Source organism: Gopherus evgoodei, chromosome 17 (genome assembly GCF_007399415.2).
Source record: "Gopherus evgoodei ecotype Sinaloan lineage chromosome 17, rGopEvg1_v1.p, whole genome shotgun sequence".
Lineage (NCBI taxonomy): Eukaryota > Metazoa > Chordata > Testudines > Testudinidae > Gopherus > Gopherus evgoodei.
In genome coordinates, this window is record NC_044338.1 from 12,335,286 (window position 1) to 12,359,560 (window position 24,275).

General features: G+C 40.2%; 1 protein-coding gene, 2 long non-coding RNA genes and 3 other non-coding genes across 7 annotated transcripts in view; 5 read left to right on the forward strand and 1 right to left on the reverse strand.

The window, feature by feature from the left end:
• The window catches only part of NCBP3 (nuclear cap binding subunit 3), a 25,895-nt gene extending 18,274 nt beyond the window's left edge, over positions 1-7,621 (forward strand). For both annotated transcript variants that reach the window (XM_030536206.1, XM_030536207.1), the window contains exons 11-13: positions 291-448; positions 2,209-2,373; positions 4,634-7,621. In XM_030536206.1, the coding sequence (XP_030392066.1) occupies positions 291-448; positions 2,209-2,373; positions 4,634-4,869 (559 nt within the window). In that variant the 3' untranslated portion in view covers positions 4,870-7,621. The remainder of the gene's footprint in view (positions 1-290; positions 449-2,208; positions 2,374-4,633) is intronic.
• On the reverse strand, positions 7,404-10,981 carry LOC115636302. The gene is made up of 2 exons (XR_003996877.1): positions 10,894-10,981; positions 7,404-8,153 (listed from the first exon to the last, which is right to left on the reverse strand). It is a non-coding gene; the product is annotated as an uncharacterized LOC115636302 (long non-coding RNA).
• A 4,196-nt stretch (positions 10,982-15,177) lies between these two features.
• LOC115636736 lies at positions 15,178-15,250 on the forward strand. The gene has a single exon (XR_003997032.1). It is a non-coding gene; the product is annotated as a small nucleolar RNA SNORD65 (small nucleolar RNA).
• A 524-nt stretch (positions 15,251-15,774) lies between these two features.
• Positions 15,775-15,850, forward strand: LOC115636731. Its single transcript, XR_003997027.1, has one exon. It is a non-coding gene; the product is annotated as a small nucleolar RNA SNORD49 (small nucleolar RNA).
• A 1,963-nt stretch (positions 15,851-17,813) lies between these two features.
• Positions 17,814-17,886, forward strand: LOC115636735. The gene has a single exon (XR_003997031.1). It is a non-coding gene; the product is annotated as a small nucleolar RNA SNORD65 (small nucleolar RNA).
• Positions 17,887-22,652: 4,766 nt separating this feature from the next.
• LOC115636406 overlaps positions 22,653-24,275 on the forward strand; it is a 71,358-nt gene continuing 69,735 nt past the window's right edge. The window contains exon 1 of the long non-coding RNA XR_003996916.1: positions 22,653-22,908. This is a non-coding gene — a long non-coding RNA (uncharacterized LOC115636406). The remainder of the gene's footprint in view (positions 22,909-24,275) is intronic.

The following is a 24,275-nucleotide window of genomic DNA, read 5'->3' on the forward strand; positions in this document are numbered from 1 at the left end:
GGCTTCTAAGGAATCCTGGATGCAGGATATGCAGCATATGATGCTCTGAACATATTGATAATATGCTTGAAGAAGAGCTAAGACTGATTCATGAATGCAGTTTGTTTTTGTTTTTGTTTTGTTTACAGTGATAGATTTTGCGTGTTCTTCCCCATTTCTTAATAAGGGAAATCCTGATATCACTAACTTCCAAAATGTGTTTATGCACAGGGAGCCTTCCTGAGGACTCTGTTGAACTTCATTCATGGGAATTTATTTGCTGATTAGAAATATATTATGTCTTTATTTAGGAACTCTATGAGAGCAGATAGTGTAGCATCCAGTAATGTCAAAAACCGGATTGGCAGCAAAGGATCGTCAGAAAAAGTTGCAGATGTAAGACTACTGTTAGAGGAAAAACGTCAGAATAATACAGGGCAGCGTCAGCCAGTCAGCACTACAAAATCGGGTAATGTAAAACTAATGTAACACACAGTGGATGACTTGCTGTTTAAAATGGTTATATTCAGTACTGAAATTTATAAACCTGTAGGAATTATGTTCAACTGTTGGTTCTGCATATATGCAATTCAGTATTCTCTCAAATTTTTCACACCTCATAATGAATATTAAGAATCTTATGTTACCAGGCTTAGACAGTTCATATATTAGTGAAATTGCAGGTGGCTTGTAGTCATATATTAGGAGCTTGTTGAGATAAATGTATATTGCCTACTTTTTTTTAATCTGATGAATATTAGGGACAAAACGGGGGCTTGCTACAGGGAAAAATGAATAGTTGGATGGAGATGAAGAATTTATTGTTGCCTGAATTACTTTGCTTATATCCGTTCTCCCCACTTTTTTTTTTTTTCTTTTTACATTGCTGGCTCTCTAAGGCAGAGATTCTGTATTTCTGTGTGAAACTACCGAGTACATTTTGGGGCTAACATGACGCAAATAACAAATATGAATCGCTTTGAATGTCGTGAATGAAAGATCCTGTTTAAGTGCAGAATATTTTGTTTGCTTATGACTTGAAGGTTTTGAGTTTTAATCTTAGTTGGTTGGTCCTTTTTATTTTTTATTTTTTTTAAACTTGAGCATGTGTAACTCTCGTTACCCTCTTATGTGCTTAATGTCTAGAAACGGTTACTCTTCGTCACTTGGAAGGAATACTTTCTTTATATAAAGTTTACTAAATAATCCAACTGTTTAATGCCTTTCTCTAATCTTTCATGTCCTTCAGATTGACAACTTTATATATATATTCCTGTTCCATTTGCTTTCATGTTTTTGTCTGAGTCCTAGTGCAAAAGCAGGGATCCAAATCTTGAGGCATATCTGCATTTGCCGGTCAGTACTGCTGCAATCAATGCAGCAAGTATCAATTTTAGTGGGTCTGGTGAAGACACGCTAAATCGATGGGAAAGCACTCTCTCTCATCGATTTGTGTACTCCACCTTCCCAGGAAGTGTTAGGGAAGTTGATGGGAGACGCTCTCCCATCGACACAGCGCAATGTAGCCAGCACAGTAAGTGGCTCTAACTACGTCGACTTCCATTACGTTATTCACGTAACTGAAGTTGTGTAACTTAGATCGATTTAGCGCGATAGTGTAGACCAGCCCTTACGGTTTTCAATATGGCATGGTTCACGTCATGGGTTAAGTATCTTTACAATAAAATGCTTTTGCTCTGGTTTTCACTTTAGTTCTCTAAATTAGAGGAAGCAATACTGTAATTTTAAAGTGGATTTTTTCATGTATTCTAAAAAGTAATTAATGAAGGAGTCATGCTTTTCATATAAACTGCCTCATACTGGACAGACACCCTTTTCTCTTCCTTCAGTATTTATATTCCTAAAATAGAAATGGAATCCAAAACAAAGATAGATTTTGGCGATCTTTAGAAAAGTTGTTACTTTTTAATCTTTGGGACAAAGCCCAGCCACGTAAGAGTAAACATCCCAAAAGAGGGTGCCTTGCAAAGATGCCATGTGACAAATCTGTCATAGAAATAATTCTAGCCTGGATAAACTGTAATACAGGAATTCAGAGCATTTCAAAGACAGTGAGCTAAGTTAAGATTTAATTAAAAGACTTCACAAAATCCACCTCTCTAATTCCAATTTTTGCAAATGGATAAAGGACACGGGATCAGCTGGAAGAGTTAAAGTAAATGCAGTACGTGATTACTCAATTTAAACACTGTCACATGTTCCTTCCAGATGTACGGCAGAGACTAGGAAAGAGACCTCATTCTCCGGAAGTCAAGTCCCCAAGTAGCACCTCCACCCCTCGTCGAGAATCGGTATCCGATGTACATAGCCGATTAGGGATACCCAAACAAGATGTGAAAGGCCTTTACTCTGACACCAGAGAGAAGAAAGCAGGTTTGTTTTACAGAGAGAAAATGTGACTTTACTTTAGGGGTGCATATGTAGCTTGTAACTGCAGACGACAATGATGTCTTGATGCTGTTAGTGGCATTTGACTAGAAAATAACCAAAGGATATTAACTTAAAACAGAATATTATTCCTAAACATTAAAGCTTTGCCATTCATGTGGGTAAAATTCTAGACTTTATAATCTTGCATAGAGATTGCATCTCATGAGCTTTATTACAAAATCCTCATGTGAATAACTTGTAATAGCTAAAGCAGTTTTTGTAGTGAAGATCACAAATGTTGGCTTATTCCCTTTAAGATACTTTACTGCTTTGATTCTAGGGAACAAGAGGAACTTCAAATGAAAACCTGGAGGAATAATATTCTGGTGAATGAAGTTAGAAATCAAGTAGTGAATGTTTGTGGAATGTTTTGAAGTTGTAAAGCACTATATTAATTGTTATTAGAAGTCACAAGTGCCAAATTCTGCCCTGAGAGATGTATGCAATTCCCATAAAAGATAATGGGACTTGTGCACATTTTTGAGGGCAGAATTTGGTTGAAATGTCTTCCAAATCTGGTCTTGAAGAGTATCATAGAATGATGGTTGAATTATTATATAATTTATTGCATTTAATTTCTACTTTTCTCTCAACATATAGAATAAAGGAACTTTTAAGACAGATTTTCCCCTGAATGTTGTTCTCTATCCTCAGTGTTGAACTTGTCCTGATTTTTATTTTTTATTCTTTTGCTCAGCTTGTCTGAACAGAGCAGTTGTTAAAGATATCTCAAACTTTGAGGTGTAATAATGTGGTAATAAAAGTGCAAAACTATAGCAACCAAGGAATTTGCATTTCAAACCGTTAATATACGTTCATAACCTTTACTCATTTTGACTGTGAATTGCAATACAATTATTTGTGTTCATTGTCATTCTCTTTAAAGTGTGGCTCTACTTTCAGAAGAGACTTTGTGAAAATCATTTGATACAGTTCCGTAACTTTCTTAGTGAGGCTAGGTCACATTTTCTCAGTTTACAAAAAGAAAGCTTTTCTTGGTGACAGCCCTGAAAACGTAACCTGAGAGTCATACTGTCTTTTTTCATACTTGTAAATCCTCAGTAATAAAGTGTCTGTAGACCACATAGAGGCTGCACAGATGTAAGGGAAGTATGCGGGAAGACTGTAACTTCTTTTGATGATGCATTTGAATCCTGCTCTCTCACAAAATCTGTGTGTGGACCAGGTCTATCAGTATAACTGTGTTGTTACGGGGTATGATTTATGGTTTTTTTTAAGCAATGTACATATACCAGCTCCTAGCATGGACACAACATAAAGGGGTCTTATACGGGTTGCTATTCCCATACTGGAAGGAGAAAAAGTTATATCTCAGTACAAAGCACCTTTATACTGATAGAACTGCCCACATTGGGTGGGGTTGTACCAGTTTAACTATACTGGTATAGTTAAAAGGTTCCACTTTCTAGTGTAGACAAAGCCTTATTCAAAAACATGTGATTCTACAGTTCTAACAGAAGTAAAATTAGTGAAAATGTACTATCACTAAGGCTATGATTTAATCGTGTATTTTTAGTAAAAGTCATGGACAAGTCATGGGCAAGAAACAAAAAATCACAGTCCGTGACCTGTCCAATACCCCTGATTGAATCTTGGAGGGAGGAATCTGGGGGCCCGCAGCACCAGCTGCCAATCTGGCTGCCACATGGGAGGAAGCCCTGGGGTGCCAGCCACTGCTCCAGCCACCCTGGAACTGCTGTTCAGGCAGTCTCTGGGGCCAGCTGCACCAGCTGCTGCTTGGGTGGTCCCCAGATCCAGCTCCCCGGGGTCATCAGAGCAGTGGCCGGCTGGAAGGCCACTCTCGCAGCTCGCCCCAGGATCAGCCGCACTGGCCTCTGCAGAAGTCAGGGAATCCATGACTTCCACGACCTTTGTGACAAACATGGAGCCCTAACTATCACTGCTGTAAGCAAGGATTGCTCTGGATACATACAGTAGAAGAATTAAATAAAAGCACCATTTTACATAGTTACTTTTAAGAGTAGACCTGCACTTCAAAATATATTAAATTCTATTTAAAAATATTTTGAGAACATTAAGGTTGCATAGTTGAAGTCTTCAAAATTTAGGACATTCAATGGTTAAAATTGAAGATATTTTTGAATATATGTCAGTTTTTCCAGTGTTTCTCATTACTATCCATTACTGTGATTTTCAAACATGTTGTTTTTAATCCAATTAGGTAATTTATGGACCCGCTTAGGATCAGCACCTAAGACACAAGAAAAGACTCCAGATAAATCAGAAAACTCAGTAACATCTCCAGAGGAGGACGATTCAGAGCTCCAGTGGGCATGGGGTGCTCTTATAAAAGAAAAAGAACAGTCTCGCCAGAAGAAAAGCCGATTAGATAACTTGCCATCTCTACAAATTGAAATAAGCCGGGAGAGTAGTTCTGGGTCAGACACTGAATCATGATGCTCTTTAGACCCTGATCCTCAGGATTTGAACTCTGCAGCATGGCAAGATTTCCATTGCCCAAAGGCTGAACATTATGGAAGCATGGCAGGACTCTGATTGAGATTCCAGGAGCCTCTCCATTCTGTTTACACAGAAGTAAAGACCTGTATACCACTTGACATTTAAAGCAATCACATTTGTCTTCAGTATGTGTGGCCCTCTGTTGCGTAGGGCATTGTCATATACATTTATTACAGCAAACCCATAGTAGTTATTGCAAAACATTTTTTCCCCAAGCTTCAAACTTTAAAGAAGGAGCAGAACTACTCCTGGATTTTGTAGAACTTTTTGTTCTTAATCTTTTTAACATGGAGTCTTTTAAGAAAATGTTTTACACAGTTCATCCAAAGAACAGGGAACTTCAGAATAATCGCTATTGCCTTGCCCTTATAGCTGTTACCAGCACCTTTAGTCTCCTCATAGGGTAATAACAGTGATGCTTCCTGGGTGCGCAGCCAGCAAGGGTAAAGTTTATAAAGGGATTGCTGTCTCCCACTCCTCCAAAATACTGAATGTAAATCTAAACTAGACCTTCTAGTAGGTAATACTTCAAAATAACATCAGAGCAGCACCACTATATTAGTCTCAAAAAGGATTCTGCTTCATTCATTTTGGTGATAACTTTTTGCTTTAAGTGAAGATTGACAAGTTCAAGACTGCGGAGTTGGATTTTTTGACAAAATTGTGCAAATTCCTGAGATGAATTTTTTTGGAGTTTAAATGTTGAAACAATTTTACAAAAATATTTCAATATAGCTGTATTATGTTTGAAGAAATCTTAACAATTTAAAAGCTTAAAATAATGTTTATATTTGTGAGAATTCTGTTGGCTACAGTGAAAGCTTATAGTGGTGTTTTCATATGTGCTGTTGAACTACACACACACACATATATATATATATATATATATAAATATGATTGAAAGAGAAAAGGAAAATATAGGATCAGTGTTTCATGTCAATATTTTTGAATGTCCTAATTGTATAGTACATGTGGATGTGCACATGGTTGACTAGTTACATTCACTTCACTTTTCTTACCCTTGTCCTCTTCCTTAGTAGGTAAAAAGGTTAATGAATGTGCAACCGTCTTCTGGTTTGTTTTTTATTATTTGTGGCATTTATTTTGATTGCCCACAACTCGGGGAAAAGGAATAATGTGTATGACATAGCAAAATATTACCTGCCAAGATTTGACAGCCTGCAAATCTGTTCGCGTTGTATCTAATTCCTAGGTTCTGTTAGCGCAAAATGTCAGTGTGTCCCTTCCCCATCTTTCTTTTAAACATATATTTTTCTTCTGTTTTCTGATTTTTTCATACTATATTGAAATAGGTTTGGGGCTTTGCAAAAGCAAGGAATCTGCCGTTAACCTCCGTTATGTCAGTGTGTGTATAAGAATATTTTGTTCTAATAGCAGTATATGAAACTGAAGATAAGCTACAGTGACTAAATACAGCAGGGTGAGCTGGGGACTGACTGGGCTTCTAGCCTTAACTATTTCCTTGCTTTTGTGACATTCGCCCTTTTTTATATATTTAATTGAATTGAATATTGTCTGGTAAACATGGCTGCCTAAAAATACTGTTCATGACAAGAGTAAATGACTGCAGTATCACTGTCATGGGTTATTTTGATGTGTATTTTCATTAATATTTTTCCCCTTATAAAGCTTTAAAATAGAACCATATCTAACAATACATTTGACACCTTACCTATATTAACATCCTGATAAAAGTTCCCTTAACTGCTGTGTTTGTGCCAGTAAATTACTTCGGTTGTATTGCTGGTTTGACTCAAATATCACAACTTACTTTTTATGGAAGTAAAGATTGTGTAGGCCCCTGATCATGTAAGCTGCACTGCTCTGGAACCCTTGCAGTTTTCTGCTTAGGCAGAGCAACTGGGCCTTTAATTTACTTTTAGTGTTGCTGATGGGCATGCTGCTGTGTCTTCCTTCTCAGCTAAGAAGTGGCTATGCCTTTCACACATTTCACAGTAGGAGGGTCCGATATCTTTAAAATCTTTAGGCCTGAGTCCTCATAGCCCTAATTGTGAGTGTAATATAAGTGTATTGTTAAAGGGACCATACAAAGGATTTGTCTAAAATTGACCTTGTGCCCATTTTTGCTTCTTTATGAAGTATAAAAAGGGTTTGAAAGGTATCTGACAGTATCACGTGTCAGTCTGGTTTTCTCTGGTTTGGCTACAGGACCCTATCCGTTGTCTCAGATGGGGTGTGTATTGTTTTCTCTCACCTTAATTAAAAGTGGGTAATGAGTCTTTGTTAAAAAGATATCCTTTCCCAAAAATGTTAATTACTCAAATTAAGCAGATGTTAACAAAAGACATAGGAAAAAGTATTAAGCAGATGTACTAAAAATCCTTCTTCCCTCCTTTCCCCCCCCCCCCATTTTGCTTGGTTTTTTGCACGCTCTTCATTCTTGTTTGGTTGGCATTTCACTAGTTCTCAAGTCATTATTGTGTCTTCTGTGCAAGACAAATTAAATTAGTAACATAAAAGGCAAGCTGGAAAAAAAAAAAAAGCCTGTAGGTCTCTCTGCAACATAATGAAGCAAAAAGCACATAACCAAAAAAGGAAAGAAAAAATGGACACCTTTAAGTGATTAATGTTGATAAATGTTCAGATAGTGAATGTGAGAAATTTGAGCTGTCTGTTCCATTAGAATAAACAAATTCTGTTCAAAGTCTCTCAGATTTGGGAATGAATATTCTGGTTTTGCCGTGGCACCTATGCCAAGGAAAGGAAATGAGCATTCCTCAATTCTAAGTGAACTGTTATAGAAATACCTTAAGACTTTATTTAGATCATTTCTTACTAAAGGAAAAAACCTCTTTTAGTGAGTGATTCAGGTGACTTGCATTCTGTTTTTCAAAATAAATTGATGTGGCATTTTAGGCCACAATTCTCCATGGGCAGAACCAGGCTTTAGGATTTTAAAACCAAGATTTTATTTCAGGTAAGTGCATCCAATACCAGACAAGGGGAAGAAGAGAGCAAAGGTCCTTTTTTTATTTTTTTATTTTTCAATTCAAGGCAAAGAATATAATGTGAAAATATTTATACCTTTATTTAAGCAGATATTGCTGATGTCTGTTGGCTTGATCTTCTTCCAAATAAAAACTGCTAGAAATTACATGAACGTCCAATTTTACTGAAATTCTGTTGGGTAGTCGTTAAATCAGTTCCTGAAAAGGGCTTACTGCGGCATCGTCAGGACCCTAGCAATTACATAAATTAAGAGAAAAGGATGTGATTATTTTAATATAGAGGATGTGGGTGCATCAATTAGCCCTTTATTGTCCCCTTTTTATACGGGGGTGAAAAACAAGTTCATCTGGATTAAACAACCGTTAGCTTTACTTCATTGTCCTGTAAGCCAAACTCAGCTTGGTCATAGGGTGTTTCAATGCAAACTGGTATTCCCTGATCATCTCAAGATGAAAGGAGCTTTACTAGTTTGTGAGATTTGGTTAAAGGTTTCTTGCAAATGATTTTAAAATATTTGGGTTTGTAACCCTTTTTTTGTTTTGTGATGTCATGATGATTGTACAGTGCCTAGTGCAATAGGGTCCAACCGGGTTGTGGCTTTAAAGACCCTCCCTTCAATATAAATGTTTAATAATTATTAATTTGGTTTAGATGGTCAACAGTGAACGGTAGGAGGGGAGTTGAAGGTTCAATCAGCTAATGTGTTTTAAAATACTTACTATTTGTGTTGTGCTGGCCTATAGGAGCCTCACGCACACAAGGGTCTTGTTTTGCTATACATTGTACAAATACATAACAAAAAGGCAGCCTGCTCCATGGGGCCTACTATCTAAAGGGCTTGTTTACGCAGGGATGTTATGGAATAACTCCCGATGTGGACACTGTTCTGGAATAAAAAGTCACCTTACACTGGAATAATTAGTGTGTGTTTAGAGGGGAATGATTATTCTGGAATAAAATCACTTTTATTCCAGAATCATGTCCCCATGGACAGCTATTCTAGAATAGCTTTTGCAGAATAAGTTATTCTGCAATAGTTATTTCAGTCGATTTCCCTGTGTAGACAAGCCTTTAGTTTAAAAATAGATCTGATCAGGAAGAGGTAAAATGGTTTGCAAAAAATGTTGAAAAATATTAATTTAGTTTACAGTTTTTTTTAAATTAAAATGATTTTTTTTATTTTGCTTTGTGAAAAAGCCCACTTTCTCCCCCCTCTCCTCCAAAAATGGTAGAGAATATAGTAAGAGAAAGTAGGGGACTGGAGGGAGGGGAAATTACTTCCTTTCAGTTTACTTCTTCTCCACAGTTCAAAAAAAAAGCGGGGGGAGTACAGTTTTTTAAAACAAAACCAAAAAAAGTGAGTGGATTTGTTTCCCCACAATTTTAAAACAAATCTAAATTTTTGTCAATTTTTCATGTAGAAATTTCATTGAAATAAGAGGAAATTCAATTAATTTTCTCCACAAAAATGTTATCACAACCCCATTTTTCAATGAAAAAAATTCAACCCAGCTCATGTTAAAATATATTGGTTAATGTACTAAAACTGCACTTTCTAATTCTAGTCTAGATAAGCTTTTGAGTGAGGCTCATGAGAGACCTTAATGAATAAAGCAATAGGATTCTCTGTTGAATATGCCTGATACCTTGGTATTGCAACAGTTGTCTTTAAATCCAAAGGATGATGGAGCATTGTATCAGTAAATCAAATAACTACACCTTGATACTGTAAATGAAAATATGGAGAGCTGCTTAATTATCTAATTGATAAAAAAGCAACCACTGCCCCTGTTAATTCTATTAGTACTACATCATAATTTCAATACTGTAAGTGGGATGGGAGCCCTATAAATGTAAAAAGTGACAAAGTCCAGCGGCACCTTATAGACTAACAGACGTATTGGAGCACAAGCTTTCGTGGGTGAATACCCACTTCATCAGATGCATTGTGGGTCATCTATAAATGTAAGGAATTATAAGGCCAGGTAATTGATGAGTTGATATGAAAAAGAGTGGGTGACTGGGGCACCTTCCTATGTAAGTGGGGTCCTGATGAAAAGATATGTAAACTATTTTCCTATTCTGAAATATGTCCCTGAAGAATTGGCTGTATCCAAATAAGAGATGACTCACTGAAGCTGTGTCCTTTATCTTTGCCAAGTAGAATCTAAAGATTTAGGTCTGTTCTACAGCACCAAGTTAGGCTGATACAAGGCAGTTTACATCAGCCTAACTGCAAGTGTTTATACATAAATTTCACTCCCACTGCTGTAATTTCCCTGCTACACTGACTTAACTCCACCTATGCAAGTGGCGTAGAGTCAAGGTCAATGTAGTTAGGTTGACGCAGCATCAGTGTAGACACTGCGTTGTTTATGTCAACTCTTACTGGCTTTCAGGAGCCATCCCACAATGCCCCATACTGATAGTACAATCGATACAAGCACTCCTGATGAGGATGCGTACCAGCAACACAGGAGCAAAGTGTAGACATTCACAAGCAATGTAATGACTGTGGTGGTTGTATGACAGTGTAAGTTAGGTTGACTTAATTTTTAGTGTAGATGCAGGGCTGCTGAGAGCGGGTTTGGGCCCCAGTGAGAAAAAATTTTCAGGCCCCCCAGCAAGGGCAGACCGGCTAAGCAGGGCTGACGAAGCCGGGCCCCCTTCCAGATGGCCGGGCCCCAGTAATTTGTACCGGCTTTTCTTTCTCTCTCTCTCTCTCTCTCTCACACACACACACCCACACCCACACCCCCCCACACACCCCGTTGGCCCTGTGTAGATGTGCCCGTAGAAGTTGTGAAACTTCAGAAGAGTTGCATGTGTGAGAGAGAGACCTTCAAGCAAAGGGTGAATAAAAACCAACTGGTTCATAGCCTGAATCATTGCAGTGGAGAAAAGCACCCCATGATAGATTGTAGGATGCCTCAAGTCAGCAGCGGTGTTCTGTACAGATCACAGTATTACCTAATAAAACATTGTGCAGAAAATTCACCCAGGCTTTAGCAGGTTCATCTCAATCTCTGTATGTAGTTTGGATGCCAGGCGAGGGGCACAGTGCCACAGTGAGTTGGTTATGCCATGTCTGGGAGATCCTGCAGGGCACACATTATGGGACTCTAGGTAGGTAAAGGGATAGAAAGTTTCACCTGACTGCTGGTTTAAGTAGAGCCTAGGTCATAGTGACTTAATGGTTACAATTTAATGGGTGTTCAATGGTCTCAGTTCAGTTCTCAATAGAGGGCCCTGTAGGTCACAAAAACTGCTGAAGCTGAGTTATTCTCTGTTCTAGGAGTCTGATAGAAATGGGTGTGAAGATGATCATGCAAGTATTCACCTCTTCTCAAAGGTGAATGCCAGGAATCGTGTGTCCTGGTACATATTGTTATAAAGAGGATGGTGATCAATTGTAATAGTTTTTCCTGTTATCTATCCTAAATCGCCCTTGCTGCAGATTAAGCCTTTCTACCTATAAGGGTTATTAAGAGCTGGAATAGGCTTCTAAGGAAGTTGTGGAATCCCCATCACAGAAGGTTTTTAAGGACATGTTGAACCTATGCCTGACGTTTATGGTCTGGGTTTACTTGGTCCTGCCTCAGTGCAGAGGGCTAAACTTCATGTACTTTTGAGGTCCAGTCCAGCCCTATGATTCTATGTGATCAATCAGATCTCTAGACTTTTAACACTAAAAATAATCTCATCCATCCCTCTATCTCAGGGGTAGGCAACCTATGGCACACGTGCCAAAGGCAGCACGCGAGCTGATTTTCAGTGGCACTCACACTATCTGGGCCTGGCCCCCAGTCTGGGAGGCTCTGCATTTTAATTTAATTTTAAAGGAAGCTTCTTAAACATTTTAAAAACCTTATTTACTTTACATACAACAATAGTTTGGTTATATATTACAGAATTTTATAGAAAGAGACCTTCTAAAAATGTTAAAATGTATCCCTGACATGCAAAACCTTAAATTAGAGTGAATAAATGAAGACTCGACACGTCACTTCTGAAAGGTTGCTGACCCCTTCTCTATCTTATAGCCCCAGGTTGTCTATACCCTACAAAGTATAAAAAGCCCTATGATCACCTTCTCCCTGTATATAGCCATAGGTTACTGAGACACTTTCTTGGGCATACAGGATTATAAATTACCTTGGTATCTTCCTCACCCTGCCTCAGCAAGAGAAAGATTTGCTGGTTATAAACTGGATGTCTGCTCCCTGTCACTCCAGTCTATTAGTGGGCTCAAACAGTGTTCTCAAAAGCAGTCAGCCTTTACTTTGCCTTGCAGTTTAACTAGGTCCACCCTGGTCCCCAAACCACGTTGAAAAGCATTCCCTTGTGGCATCCATCTCCTGTCACTAGCCACTCACAGAAATTACCACGTATACTACCTCTAAGGAGGCAGTGTATGCACCTGTTTCCTTGATTCGACCAAGACAATACATCCTATGTAATATCACAGCACTGAGATGATTTTATAGTAAAAACAGAATATGTATTAGCAAAGACCAGAGATTCTCAGATTCAAGTAATAACTGAGTATGAATAATGGAAACAGTGCTGGTTACAAATAAGAGGAATATATGTTATATACTTTTGTCTAAGGGACTGAACTTAACTTTCACAGGCCTTGCCTAAAGAAAGCTTCTCAGTTTTACTAGCCTTTCCCCCCTTGGTTCAGAATCCAACTTTCATGGAGGTAAAAAATATTGTCCTTTTTGCTCCCTTAGCCATAGACAACTAAATGTTTCTGTTTCCTTCTTCTCATAGTCCATGAAATGTATCCTTTTGATGTGTACGCTCAGATAAGATTCTCCAGCATGCTGCTTTCTCGGTTTTTGTTTACGTCAGGTGCAAATGAACTATTGTATTTGACTTATCCTGCTTCATTTAGGTTGGTAAATTAACATTCCGTTGTTTGGGGAAACCCTTTATCAAGGCTGAGGGGTTACACAGTTTAAAGATATTTTTTCAGGTGGAATGATGCTGGTACATAGTCCCACAATGGTAGGATGGACAGGATGCTATAAGCTGTCCTTTGACAGCCCACATGGCAGTCTTGGTAGATAATTCTGCCAGCAATGTAAGAGGCCGAGTGAGTGTGTCAGGCCTGAAGAGAGGTGCTGACAGACTCGTGAGCCGCCAGCCATCCTCTGTGCCACAGCTGCCTGAGCTCTGCACCTGTCCACTGCAGAATAAGACCCTCTGTCCCTTTAAAAGGCAGGCACAGGAGATCATGTTTGCGCCCCCCTTCCCCATCCAGCGATCGAGATGGTACGTTCCACCAGCGCTGAGGCATGCGCTAGAGCTTGAGGGCCTACGATGAGCCTCCCCTCCCCTAGAGGGTGGTACAGTCCAACCCGTTAAAAGCAGCCGCCTGCCCACACCTCGCTCTCTCGCTCCCGTGTCTGTAAGTGGCGCTGGAGCGGGGTTGCCTGAGGGGGCAGCGGCTTTGGGGCGGGAAAGCGGGGCGTGGGGCTGGGCCGGGTGGGCTCGCGGCATCCGAGCCTGAGGGGCCCGTGGGGACTGTAGCGCGCGTGCGCGGGGCGGGAGCCCGGGGCTCCGGTGGGGAGGGGGCGACGCTGAGCTCGCGGCCGGCCCGGCCCGGCGGGGGCCGCTACTGGGGACTGACCGAGTGTCCGTCTTACAGGCTGGTGACCTGCGTGGTCCCGAAGCCCCAGGGGAAGATGGCGGCGACCGAGGCCCAGGCACGGCGTGGGCGGGGCTTGGCGCCTCGTGCGCGGCGCGGCTGAGGTAAGATGGCGCTTGCCCCTCCTGGCTGTGCCGGGGCGGCGCCCTGCCCCGGGCACGGCGGGGCTCATGGCATCGTGCCCCCGCTCTGCTGTAGGGCCCGGGGGGGGGGGGCGAGGAGACTGAGAACAAGGAGCGAGGGTCTCACGTTGCACTGGGGGGGGGGGTCTAGGTTGGATATTAGGACACGCTATTTCCCTGGGAGGGGGGTGACCCACTGGAATGGGTTCCCTAGGGAGGGGGTGGAATCGCCTTCCTTAGAGGTGTTTAACCCCCGGCTTGACACAGCCCTGGCTGGGATGGGTTAGTTGGGGGTTGGTCCTGCTTTGAGCAGGGGGTTGATCTAGATACCTGCTGAGGTCCCTTCCAAGCCTTCTCTGCTGCTACTGAGGCTGCAAAGCAGAGCAAAGAAACGTTGGAGCTTGGGATGCAGCCCTCCAGACACAACTACTTCCTGGTGTTGCAGGAGTGCTTTCCTACCAGTCTTCAAGAGTTTTCCATCTTAAGAATGAAGGTCTCATCCACATGGGTGGTAGCCCTGAGCTTTCACGTTCTGGACTGGTTCTGGTCTTTGTACTTGAATGTAGCAGGTATACAATAAACAAAACCTGGATTGTTTGGGCGAGGGGGGAACAAAACAACCCTGATAGTCTATGAACTGTTGCTCCAGTGTGACTGTGAAACAAAGTGATATCATAGGCATCAAGAGTAGGATCAGGGCGGGGGAATGGTGCAGTGGTTTGAGCATTGGCCTGCTAAACCTAGGATTGTGAGGCCCATCCTTGATGGGGCCATTTAGGGAACTGGGGTAAAAATTCTGTCTGGGGATTGGCCCTGCTTTAAGCGGGGGTGTTGGACTAGATGACCCCATGAGGTCTCTTCCAACCCTGTTCTTCTACGAACAGGGAGTGGAAGGGATGATCCGACTCAGCTAGTTGCATTTGTTCCCCATAGCGTTTAAAACTTTTTTTGTGAAAGACACCTATGCTGTCTATTAAGGGTTGAGAAGTTGGAGTAAGATGTGCAGTTCTCTGTTCAAATCAGAAATAGGAATACAAGATTTGCTTAATAGTGCTCAAACTAAAAAAAGTTGCTATAGAAAAAGCAGTGTTTCCTTTCATGTATCATAATCAAAAAGGGTGAAACCCCTTTTGTTTTTTCCAAATTTATACATGTGCTGGAGAGTAGAATACAAAGCTTCTCAGTCATTGTCCTGTAGCAGTGGTTATAGTTCTGGATTCCGCAGGGCACTTAAATTCAGAAACTGAAATTAGGGATAATGATTAGCAAGCTGTAATAAGGGAATATTAGTCTATAAGGTGTTAGTCTATAAGGTGCCACAGGATTCTTTGCTGTAATAAGGGAATAACTGAGCCAATGATTCATGACTGGGTGAGTTTTTTGCAGATAATTACATGCAAAAACCTAGTTGTCTTAATGCTGCTTTCAAAATGAGCTTTTTAATATTCCTATAGAATTGGTCAAATTAAAGGTGCATGATGATGAAACAAAACCGAAAATAGCTGGAATTACCGACAGATTGTTGGTGGTGAGAAGGTTTTTTCTGAATAAACCTACAAAATATCCTTTGTCTAATACTATAATTGTCCTATAATAACTGATATTTCCTCTTTTTAGGACAGAATGGTGGCTGGAAGTATAAGGTAAGCTTTATTTTTGCACCAACTTGTATAAATTCTTAAGCCAGTTCTGGGATTTTACTTGCACATTGACAGACTCTAAAGTTGAAATGTGGCAGTCCTATTTATCTTCTGGATGTATCTGGGACAGACTGTAGTTAGGTACTTGACTAGTAGTGCACCATATGGACCTGGACTAATACAAAAGGAAAAGCTGATAGAAAGATTTGTTGGGTTTTTTTGGAGCTGCTCCATGAAGTTGAAATAGAAGCGCTTTGGTGTATTCAACTGTAAGTAATCAGTCTAAAGCTGATGGACTTAATTAAGTAAGTTACAGATTTGATCAGCTAATGCTTTGCAGCTGACTCCTAGACATGGGGAAAGTTAGAGTAAAATTTGCAAGTGTTGGGCTTGTGTTAATTGCTTATCTATACAAACCAATGCAAAAAGCTGTTGACATGATGATACCCTTGAATAGGAAGTGCCGTCAGATGCGAGAACTGACGATAACTTTTTCAACTTGTCTGAAATACAGCTATATGTATGTTGAATTCAAGTTGTCAGGAGGCTGTATGCTAAATTTGGCTGTTTGTGCTAAAATTACACTAGTACTAGGAGCCAAAGGACTATCAGGCATGCAGTTTATCTGAAGACTAGCTCTTCCATGCTTGCTGTTTTCACTGCTGCCTTGGTCTACTCAGGGTATCATGTAATGTCCATTTTTGTTCTCTTCTTTTCATTTACTCTGCAGAATCTGTCTGTAGACTTCAATATTTCAGAGGAGTGAGATGTTCACAGGAGGGGTGGAAAGCAGCTCCCTTGGGCTTATGCGGGCCTTGGACCAGACCTAATCTGGGTGGAAAAAGAGAACAGGGTCATGGCTTACCAAAACTTGGTGGAAAAGTGGAGCCTTCTGTTCTTCAGACCCTATTAATACAGATTCAAGATCAAGAGCTGAAACTGGATATTGCATGAATTATGTAAGTTCTGACAGACCATCCTGTCCCCACTATACCTGGGCATCCACCACAGGAGGCAGATTTCTCCAGCTCTCTCCCCTTGCACTTGCCTATAGCTTAAAGTGTGCAAGGTGTCAGTCATATTTCACTAGCTTAATAGACCTATGTAAGGGTTCTGTTCTACATAAGAATAGCTTCTAATGAAATTCAGCTGTACAGTTCTCTAATATATGGCAGCAGCGGTCTGGTAATGTAGTCATTGAGGACTCTGGTTGTCGGTTCCAACCATCTGTTGTAATTCCAGATCATTTGTCTACAGGTACTTTTTTTCCCCTTCCTGATAAAATGTGATGCTACAGTAAAGACTGAATATTTCTGATCCTGTATGTGGTTTCAAACACAACTGTACTATTAAAACTGTTAATACATGTACATCCTTAGAAATCAGACGATAACATGAGATCAGGCAACTCTTAATCACATCCCTTGTAAGTTTGGACCCTGATAGTTTTGCAGCTAATCTGCTTCCCTCCCCTCTGAGTGAACTCTCAATTTTCCCTTCTTGACTAAACCTCTTCCCCCATGAGTCTTAGTTCACAGAACCAATGTGCCTAGATATCACTAGCAGCTCCCTCTGCAACCTGTCCTTTATCATTTTTAATGTTGGTTCAGAAACTTGTGTTTTACAGCTCTTTTTCCCAAAATTATCAGGGAAGTTAAATGAGATTCCTGCAGTAAAGAGAGTACAGCACTAAAAAAAACCTGTTTTGAGTTTGAATACAAATATTTTCCACCACCGGCTCTAACTTTTTTCACGAGCCATGTACCTAAATGTATGGATGCTACATATCTAAACTGTATTCTTAAATTTGTTGTTGCTGATTATGCACTATATGTATCTTATGACTTTTTAAAAACAAACTTTGTATTTGGATAATCTAAGCACTATATCCTGATATACAGACACTTTTCTCAACCTATGTAGTTAATTATTTTTAATATTAGCTTTAGTAAAATTTTACATGTGTTCATAAACGCTAAATGAGAAATTGTCAGCTACCCTTGCTATTCATTTTTAGATTCTAGGGTGTATAATTGATTAGCAGACTCAGGGAGATAGCCCTGCATCAGTACGTTTTTAGAAAAAAGTGCTAAGTTAAAAACTTTAAGGGCTAAAAAAGTTAACCACTGATGTGCTTGATGTTATGAGAGTTGTCCCTGCATCATATTTGTTCACTGAATGAAAGCTTCTCAAGTGCAAATGAGAGAATACTACTGAGGCATTGATGAACTGGAGGTGAAAGCCCATGTGGTTATATGGGTGTAATTCATAAAGTGTGGTTTTTTTTTTGTTTTTAAAAAAAGGCTGAGAATTTAAATTAAATAGTAAGACATCAAATCCCAAGGGTGATTGACCCTGGTCATACTCTAAACAAAAAACTGAGCCACATTTGTAGCTTTTTTCATTACTTCAGACATTCTAGGTTTCAGTGACTATCTTGTTATAGATGTGTACCACTCACTACAAGATATCAAATGATGAAATTCACCAAAAATAGCTGGAATTACCGGCAGATTGACTAGTGGTGAGCAAAGGTTTTCTGAAGACATCTTGTATACTAATGAATCGGTTGGGTAGAAGTTCACATTGCACTGTAATTTATTTGTCATATTGTGTTGCAGGTGTCCATATTGCAAGCCTGTTAATCTGCGATAGAAGAACGTCACAAAATATCTGAATGACCCTGAGAACTAGCAACTGGTTTTTGAGCACAAACATTTCTGCTCACTTTTACACATAAGATGCATACTGTTTAGTGCACAAATTAAAATTTTCAAATCATTGTACTGTTGGTCTTTATTTCAAATAACTTGCATAATAGAAAATACCCTTTTATATGACTTAGTATCCATTTGTGTAAACAATGCTGTATTTTATCGTTTACTACATAGCTGAAAAAACTGCACACAACATATAAGGTATTACGAATAAACTTTATAACTAGAACATACTGGATTTTTGACACTGCTTAAGTTTAAACACAACTGTCTTTTTAAAATGCTGCCTGTAGCTGAACTCTTTTTTTTCTTTAAAGAGTGCTCAGCCTTTAAACTTAAGTGACATTAGTGAAACATCTCTCACAGAGTTTGTGAAGAGGTTTGCTTGTTTTCAGTTACAGAATCTGAATTCTCTCCACATGTGATGTGGTCTAAAGGAGAGAATCTCTTGTTGACCTAGCTTCTGTTGGAGAAAGACATGCTATTGGGAGGAGCTCTTTAAGCTTGAAAGTTTGTCTCCCAGAAGAAGCTGGTCCAATTAGGGATATTACCTCACCTGTCTCTTTAACACCCACAACTGCAACATTGTGTGTAACTTTAAATGACTGCTTCCTACTGCTATAACTCTTTAGTTAGAGCAAGTAACATTTAAAATGCGCTGGCTGCACAGAAGTCTCTTCATACTCAGCTGCTGCTCTTCATTTTTTACATATTTGTTTACGACTCACTGATTTCTTTAGATACTTTAAGGAGGAAATCTTCCTCAGTAGTAAACATGTATCTTAATCTTGGAGGTGGGCCAATCAATGAATGAGCAATCCAATAAACAATCTTATAAAACACTAGGTGATTAACAAGGTTTTGTAGAAAGGTGAAAAAGTTTGAGCCACAATGGAGTTTTCAAGCAAGTAATTCCACAGCAAACAACTGAAAGAAGGGTTTCTGTATCACCACCATCTTTCCCTAAGGGCTTGGCTACACTTGAAACTTGGGAGCGGTGCTTTGAAGTGTGAGTGTGGTTGCAGTGCCAGTGCTGGGAGAGGGCTCTCCCAGTGGTGCCTGTACTCCACCTCATGGGGATTAGCTTGCAGTGCTGTTTAGGCTGATGCTTTACAGTGCTGTATCTTGCAGTGCTCGCGGGGGTGTTTTTCACACCCCTGAGCAAGAAAGTTGCAGTGCTGTAAAGAGCCAATGTAGCCAAGCCCTTAAATTGCAGGTTGTCTTGAAGAATAAAATGAATGCTGAAAGTCTCCCACCCACAGCAGGATTTGCAGAGGTAGCAGGGGCAGGGTAACAGTTCAGTCAGAATTGTGTATATTGCAGACAAATACCAATTTCAAACAACTGGTTAATGAAAGTTGTAAAGGAAATGCCCCCACTAGGTAAGTAACATGCTTGAGTGTAATGAAAATTGCATGGAAAGAAGCCACATCTTTAAGGTGTTGAGATTGTTTTCTAGTGAGCTGTGACATTTAGCCACTTTGTAGGGTAGGTCAACATTTCAAGTCTAATATTTGACATTAAGGCTCTTTTCCTATAAGGCTGAAGTACTGGTTTCCTCCTTGTGTCTGAAAGTTGTCAATGTCTAAGTTATAGTAAAAAGTACAGACATAAGATATTTGCTTATACTAACCTATCCCAATTCATTTATGGGGTAGGGAATGAAAGAGCTCAAAGCTTAAATTTCAGCTATAACTGGTCTGCCTGTTTAGGAACTTGGGGCCAGACAAGTCTGTTCATTAATGAGATGCAGCTGAGGGGGTGGGGCAGGTGTTCCCTATAAGAAGCCAGGCTGTCATGAAGGAAGGGGAGACAGTGGGAGGCTGCTGTGGGGAAAGGGGCCTCGTGGGAGATAGTGCTCAGCTAAAACAGAAAGGAAGCACCCTGCAGAGCCCAGGCACACCGAGCATGCAGCAGGGGTGCCCAGGAAAGGGGCTGAATTTGCTGCTTTAGCAAAGACACAAAATCATTGCTGAAGGTCAGCATGATGGTGGTAGAAGATTTCCTGTTTATGATTTCTAGTCTGTTAGACATTGTCAGATTTGGACTTTGAGGACTTTATCTTTGGGTTTGGAAGACTGAAGTTGGTCTTAATAATTGAGCCCAGACATGTAACCAAAGTGCAGAATCTGTGAAGTTCCCTGCTCAAGAGCCTGAGGGAGAAACTGAGGCAGAGCACTGCAGTGCCAGATCTTGTTCTAAGGAGCTGATATGTGATGGTGGTCAGTGATACTACTAACTGAAAGACTAATCTACTTCAGCCCACCTGTCCTAGCTCTGAGATGGATACAACTGCCCAGGTAGAAAATGGGTAACATTCACTTCCAGTCAGTGGAGAACCTAGAGGAGACTCTGTCCAACATACCCATGTTCTTTATCATTGGTAAGCATTTATATTACACTAGTTCTGTTCTGTGCAAAAGTTAAAACTAACCCCTGGCCTGGATTGCAGACTACAATGCAAAAAGTGAAGGGGTAGCGTAGCACCTGTGAGTTTAATATAAAAATGAACCAATATGATGAATCGGCACAAGTTTGTTCGTTTTGACTCTTTGTTATAACCCCTGTGCAGGGAAAGTAAATAGTTTGTCTGGGTCTGAGATCAACTTTGCTATGGCTAAAAAACTAGGATTCTAGAACAGAGAAACTTCATGTCTACTATTTGATATGCTACCACACCAGTATCTAGTTTTATTGTAAGAAGGTGGGGTATCAAAGATTACTTCATTATAATCTCTTTGGTTTTGAATGTGTTTTGTTGAGGCTATGGAACTAACCATTTACCACCACTGAAAAATTACTGACGTTTGTCCACTTGGTGTCACTATGGGAGAGAACTGGAATTTAGCTTACTTTTGGTAGTATTGGCCTCCTGTCATGCTGATTTTTCTCAAAAAAAATTAAGATACTTTGCAAGAAGTTGGACCTTGTTGCTAGCAATATACAAACCAAGCTCACTGTAGATAACTTCATCTCACAAATTCATAGACTGGAGACTCCAGCTGGTAGGGGCAGAAGCAGTCAGAGCAAGGACTGCTGCACTCAGGGGAAGGCAGAAAATTGGGCCCAGCCAGAGCTGGGGAGGAAAGAAAACGGCAGAGGAGCCAGCCACAGATGCTACCAGAAACAATCAAATCAAGGACTGTGCACTGAGGGGTTGGCTGTAAAATGGAGCCTAGCTGGGGCCACTCTTCTCCCTTCCCTGTGGGCTTAGGAGAAAACTGCAGAAAGGAGCCAGCCAGAGACTCTAGCAGGTAGGAGCAGAAGCAACCAAAGCACAGAGCTCTGGATATGGAGAACTTTTCTGCAGTTCTGACTGGCCTTTCTCTGCTCTGTGCTATATGCTCCAACCCTCTCTTCTCCCTCACATTCTCTTCACCTCACCTTCACTCCACCCTGGCCCCCCCCTCACCCTGTCTTCCCTTTTCCTTACATGTAGGTGATCCCCCTCCTAACTAACAAAACCCATTTAAAAAAATGGAATTAACCTGCCTTTTGCTGCCATCACATTGTTCATTCTGCTATTGTATTCTATCCCTTTCCCCATCCTCCTGGGGTTTGTCTATTTAGATAGTAAGCTCTTTGGGATGGAGCCATCTACTAGTTTGCACAGCACCTAGCACAATGCACTACTATACAGAACATGATTAATAACAACAACATGGGGTCACTGCCTGTGAAAGGACTTCAAACTACATGCAGCATTCACTTCAGTGGTGCTGTCACAGCCCCTACCTTGAAGTAGTTATTAACAAACACCAAATATATAGTTTACATGGTTTCCATCGTCAGCACCCCTGACTCACTTCACCTGTCTCTGAAATAGAGATATTGCTGGCCTGTAAAATGGCAACACTTGGGCTTCTACTTCATTGTATTGTACAATTTTTTAAAAAACATTATTTTTGGTGGTAGTGCCTGTAGGCCCTAATGAAGGTACTGTATAACACAGAGTAAGAGTCCCTGCCTAAAAAGCTTGTACTGTGTTTTAAATAGACAAGTGGGAGGCGAAAGAAGATCAACCTTGTCTACACTACAAAGTTGCAGCGCTGGTGAGGGGGTTACAGCACTGCAACTTAGGATGTGTACACACCTGCAGGGCATTACCAGCGCTGCAACTCCCTGTTTGCAGCGCCGGCCGTACACCCGGTTGTGCCTCGGGTGTAGAGGATCCAGTGCTGGATCACCAGCGCTGGTCATCAGGTGTAGACACTCACCAGCGTTTTTGTTGACCTCCGTGGAATAAGCAGGTATCCCAGCATACCTGAGGAAGCCTCTCTGGTAATTAAGCAAACTCCACTGCCCTCCAAGCAGGTCTCCTTCCCCACGGTGTGCTCTGGCGTTCCCCGACCCCCCCTCCAAGCAGGTATCCAGCCCCGTGGTGTGCTCTGGCGTTCCCCGACCTCCCCCTCCAAGCAGGTCTCCTTCCCTGTGGTGTGCAACAGCGCTGCAGTGTGGCCACATCTAACACCACTTGCAGCGCTGGTTGCTGTAAGTGTAGCCACTCTTCAGCGCTGGCCCTATACAGCTGTACTAATACAGCTGTAACAACCAGCGCTGCAAAATTGTAGATGTAGACATACCCGTAGACATGAAGATGCACAGTGCCTTGTGTTAGAATGCTTACAAACCCAAATCATACCTAGAAAATCAAAATGGGCTGAGATGCAAATGAAAGAGTTAGTTAATTGAGATAATTTTTATAACAACACCATCTTAATTTGATCACTTTCTTGTTTTGTTTTGCAGCAAAGGAGGTGGATCTCTAGGTGTGATTTGAAAGACAACCATTTAGACCAGGAAATGAAGAAAATCCAGATTCAAAAGAAACTACTGAGGCCATCTGGGAGGTAGGTTGTAATTACCTAAAGAACCAGTTTTTATATAATGTGATGAATAGTTAATCTTTGTTTTTTTTCTAACTCCTGTTCAACCAAAACTTTTCTCTGAATCATGAGTTTCTCATTGCGCATCACCAGCTAATTGGCCCCCTACCTTTCACATTAACCTGTTTTGCTACACGTTTTTGATGTCTCTAAAACATTGTAGTTGTACTCTCTTAAATTGTCATTTTAAATGAATTTTTTACATAGATCTTTGTTCTTCATTATCTCATTTCTTATTTTCTCAAATTGACAGAATAAGTATAAGGCTCCAATGTTGCTAAAGCTTTTGTCCATTGGAGCTCCTTCCATAATTAAAATTCACCACATACCTAAATCTTTGCAGGATTGGAGCTTAAATTTTTAAATCTTATTTGTAATCCAGCGAGGCTACAGAATGTAGTTTGTGGTGCAGAAATATATCAATATAGTATGTGAACCCAGGAAGCATATATACAAATATTTTGAAAAGTCAGCATGTTTCTGTAAACTACAATAAATAACAAAGTGAAACGCTGTTCTTGCTATTACAAAAGAAATAGCATAGCTATGCAATAGTTACCCAAAATGTTTGGTTTAACAAGAACATAGAGCACTATATTTCAGAGTAAGTTTCTGACCTGTTCAATGGAGTATGCAAACTGCATGTAGTTACTAATGAGATTCTCCTTTTTTGAATGTGAAGCAGAGCGCTATGAAACACTGATTGTTCAAACACTGTTTAATTAAAATCCTTAATAGAATCACAGTCTGTTCTGCTGTGTTGTGAATGGAAATGTAATCAAAAGCACTTTTTGTATTACAACAAATGTGAGGCATTTTTTTTTCTTGGCGTAGTTTTAGTACAGTATATTGTAAACTTGTTGAGCGCTTTTGTTGGGGAAAAAAACAAAATACATTCTCAGATGATGTGTTATACGTAGAAAGTTTATTTATTTTAAAGGTTTAAAAACATCATGTAGAAAGTGTACAAGTTTGGGCTGCAAGGGAATCTGACCTCTGATCAAACAAGACTACAAACTCTGCTGATGTTAATGGCCATTGTATACTCACAGACCTTGGGTAGATTGAAGCAACTCCGCAAATGTTTGCTTGATGGTTTAGCGTGCTGGGGCTTTTATTTTTATGTAGTCTGTGGATGAATTAGCTACCTGGCTACTGTTTTTGTTTTGAAACCTTTGTTTTTATTAACGAAGGGCTCTTTTCTAATATATGTTAGCTTATTGAGATTGCAAATTGGAAGTACTCCTGCTTGAGTAAACTATAAAGTGTTGATTTGGGAATATTTATCTACATTCAGAAGACGCTTTATTAGCTGGAATTTGGTTGACGTT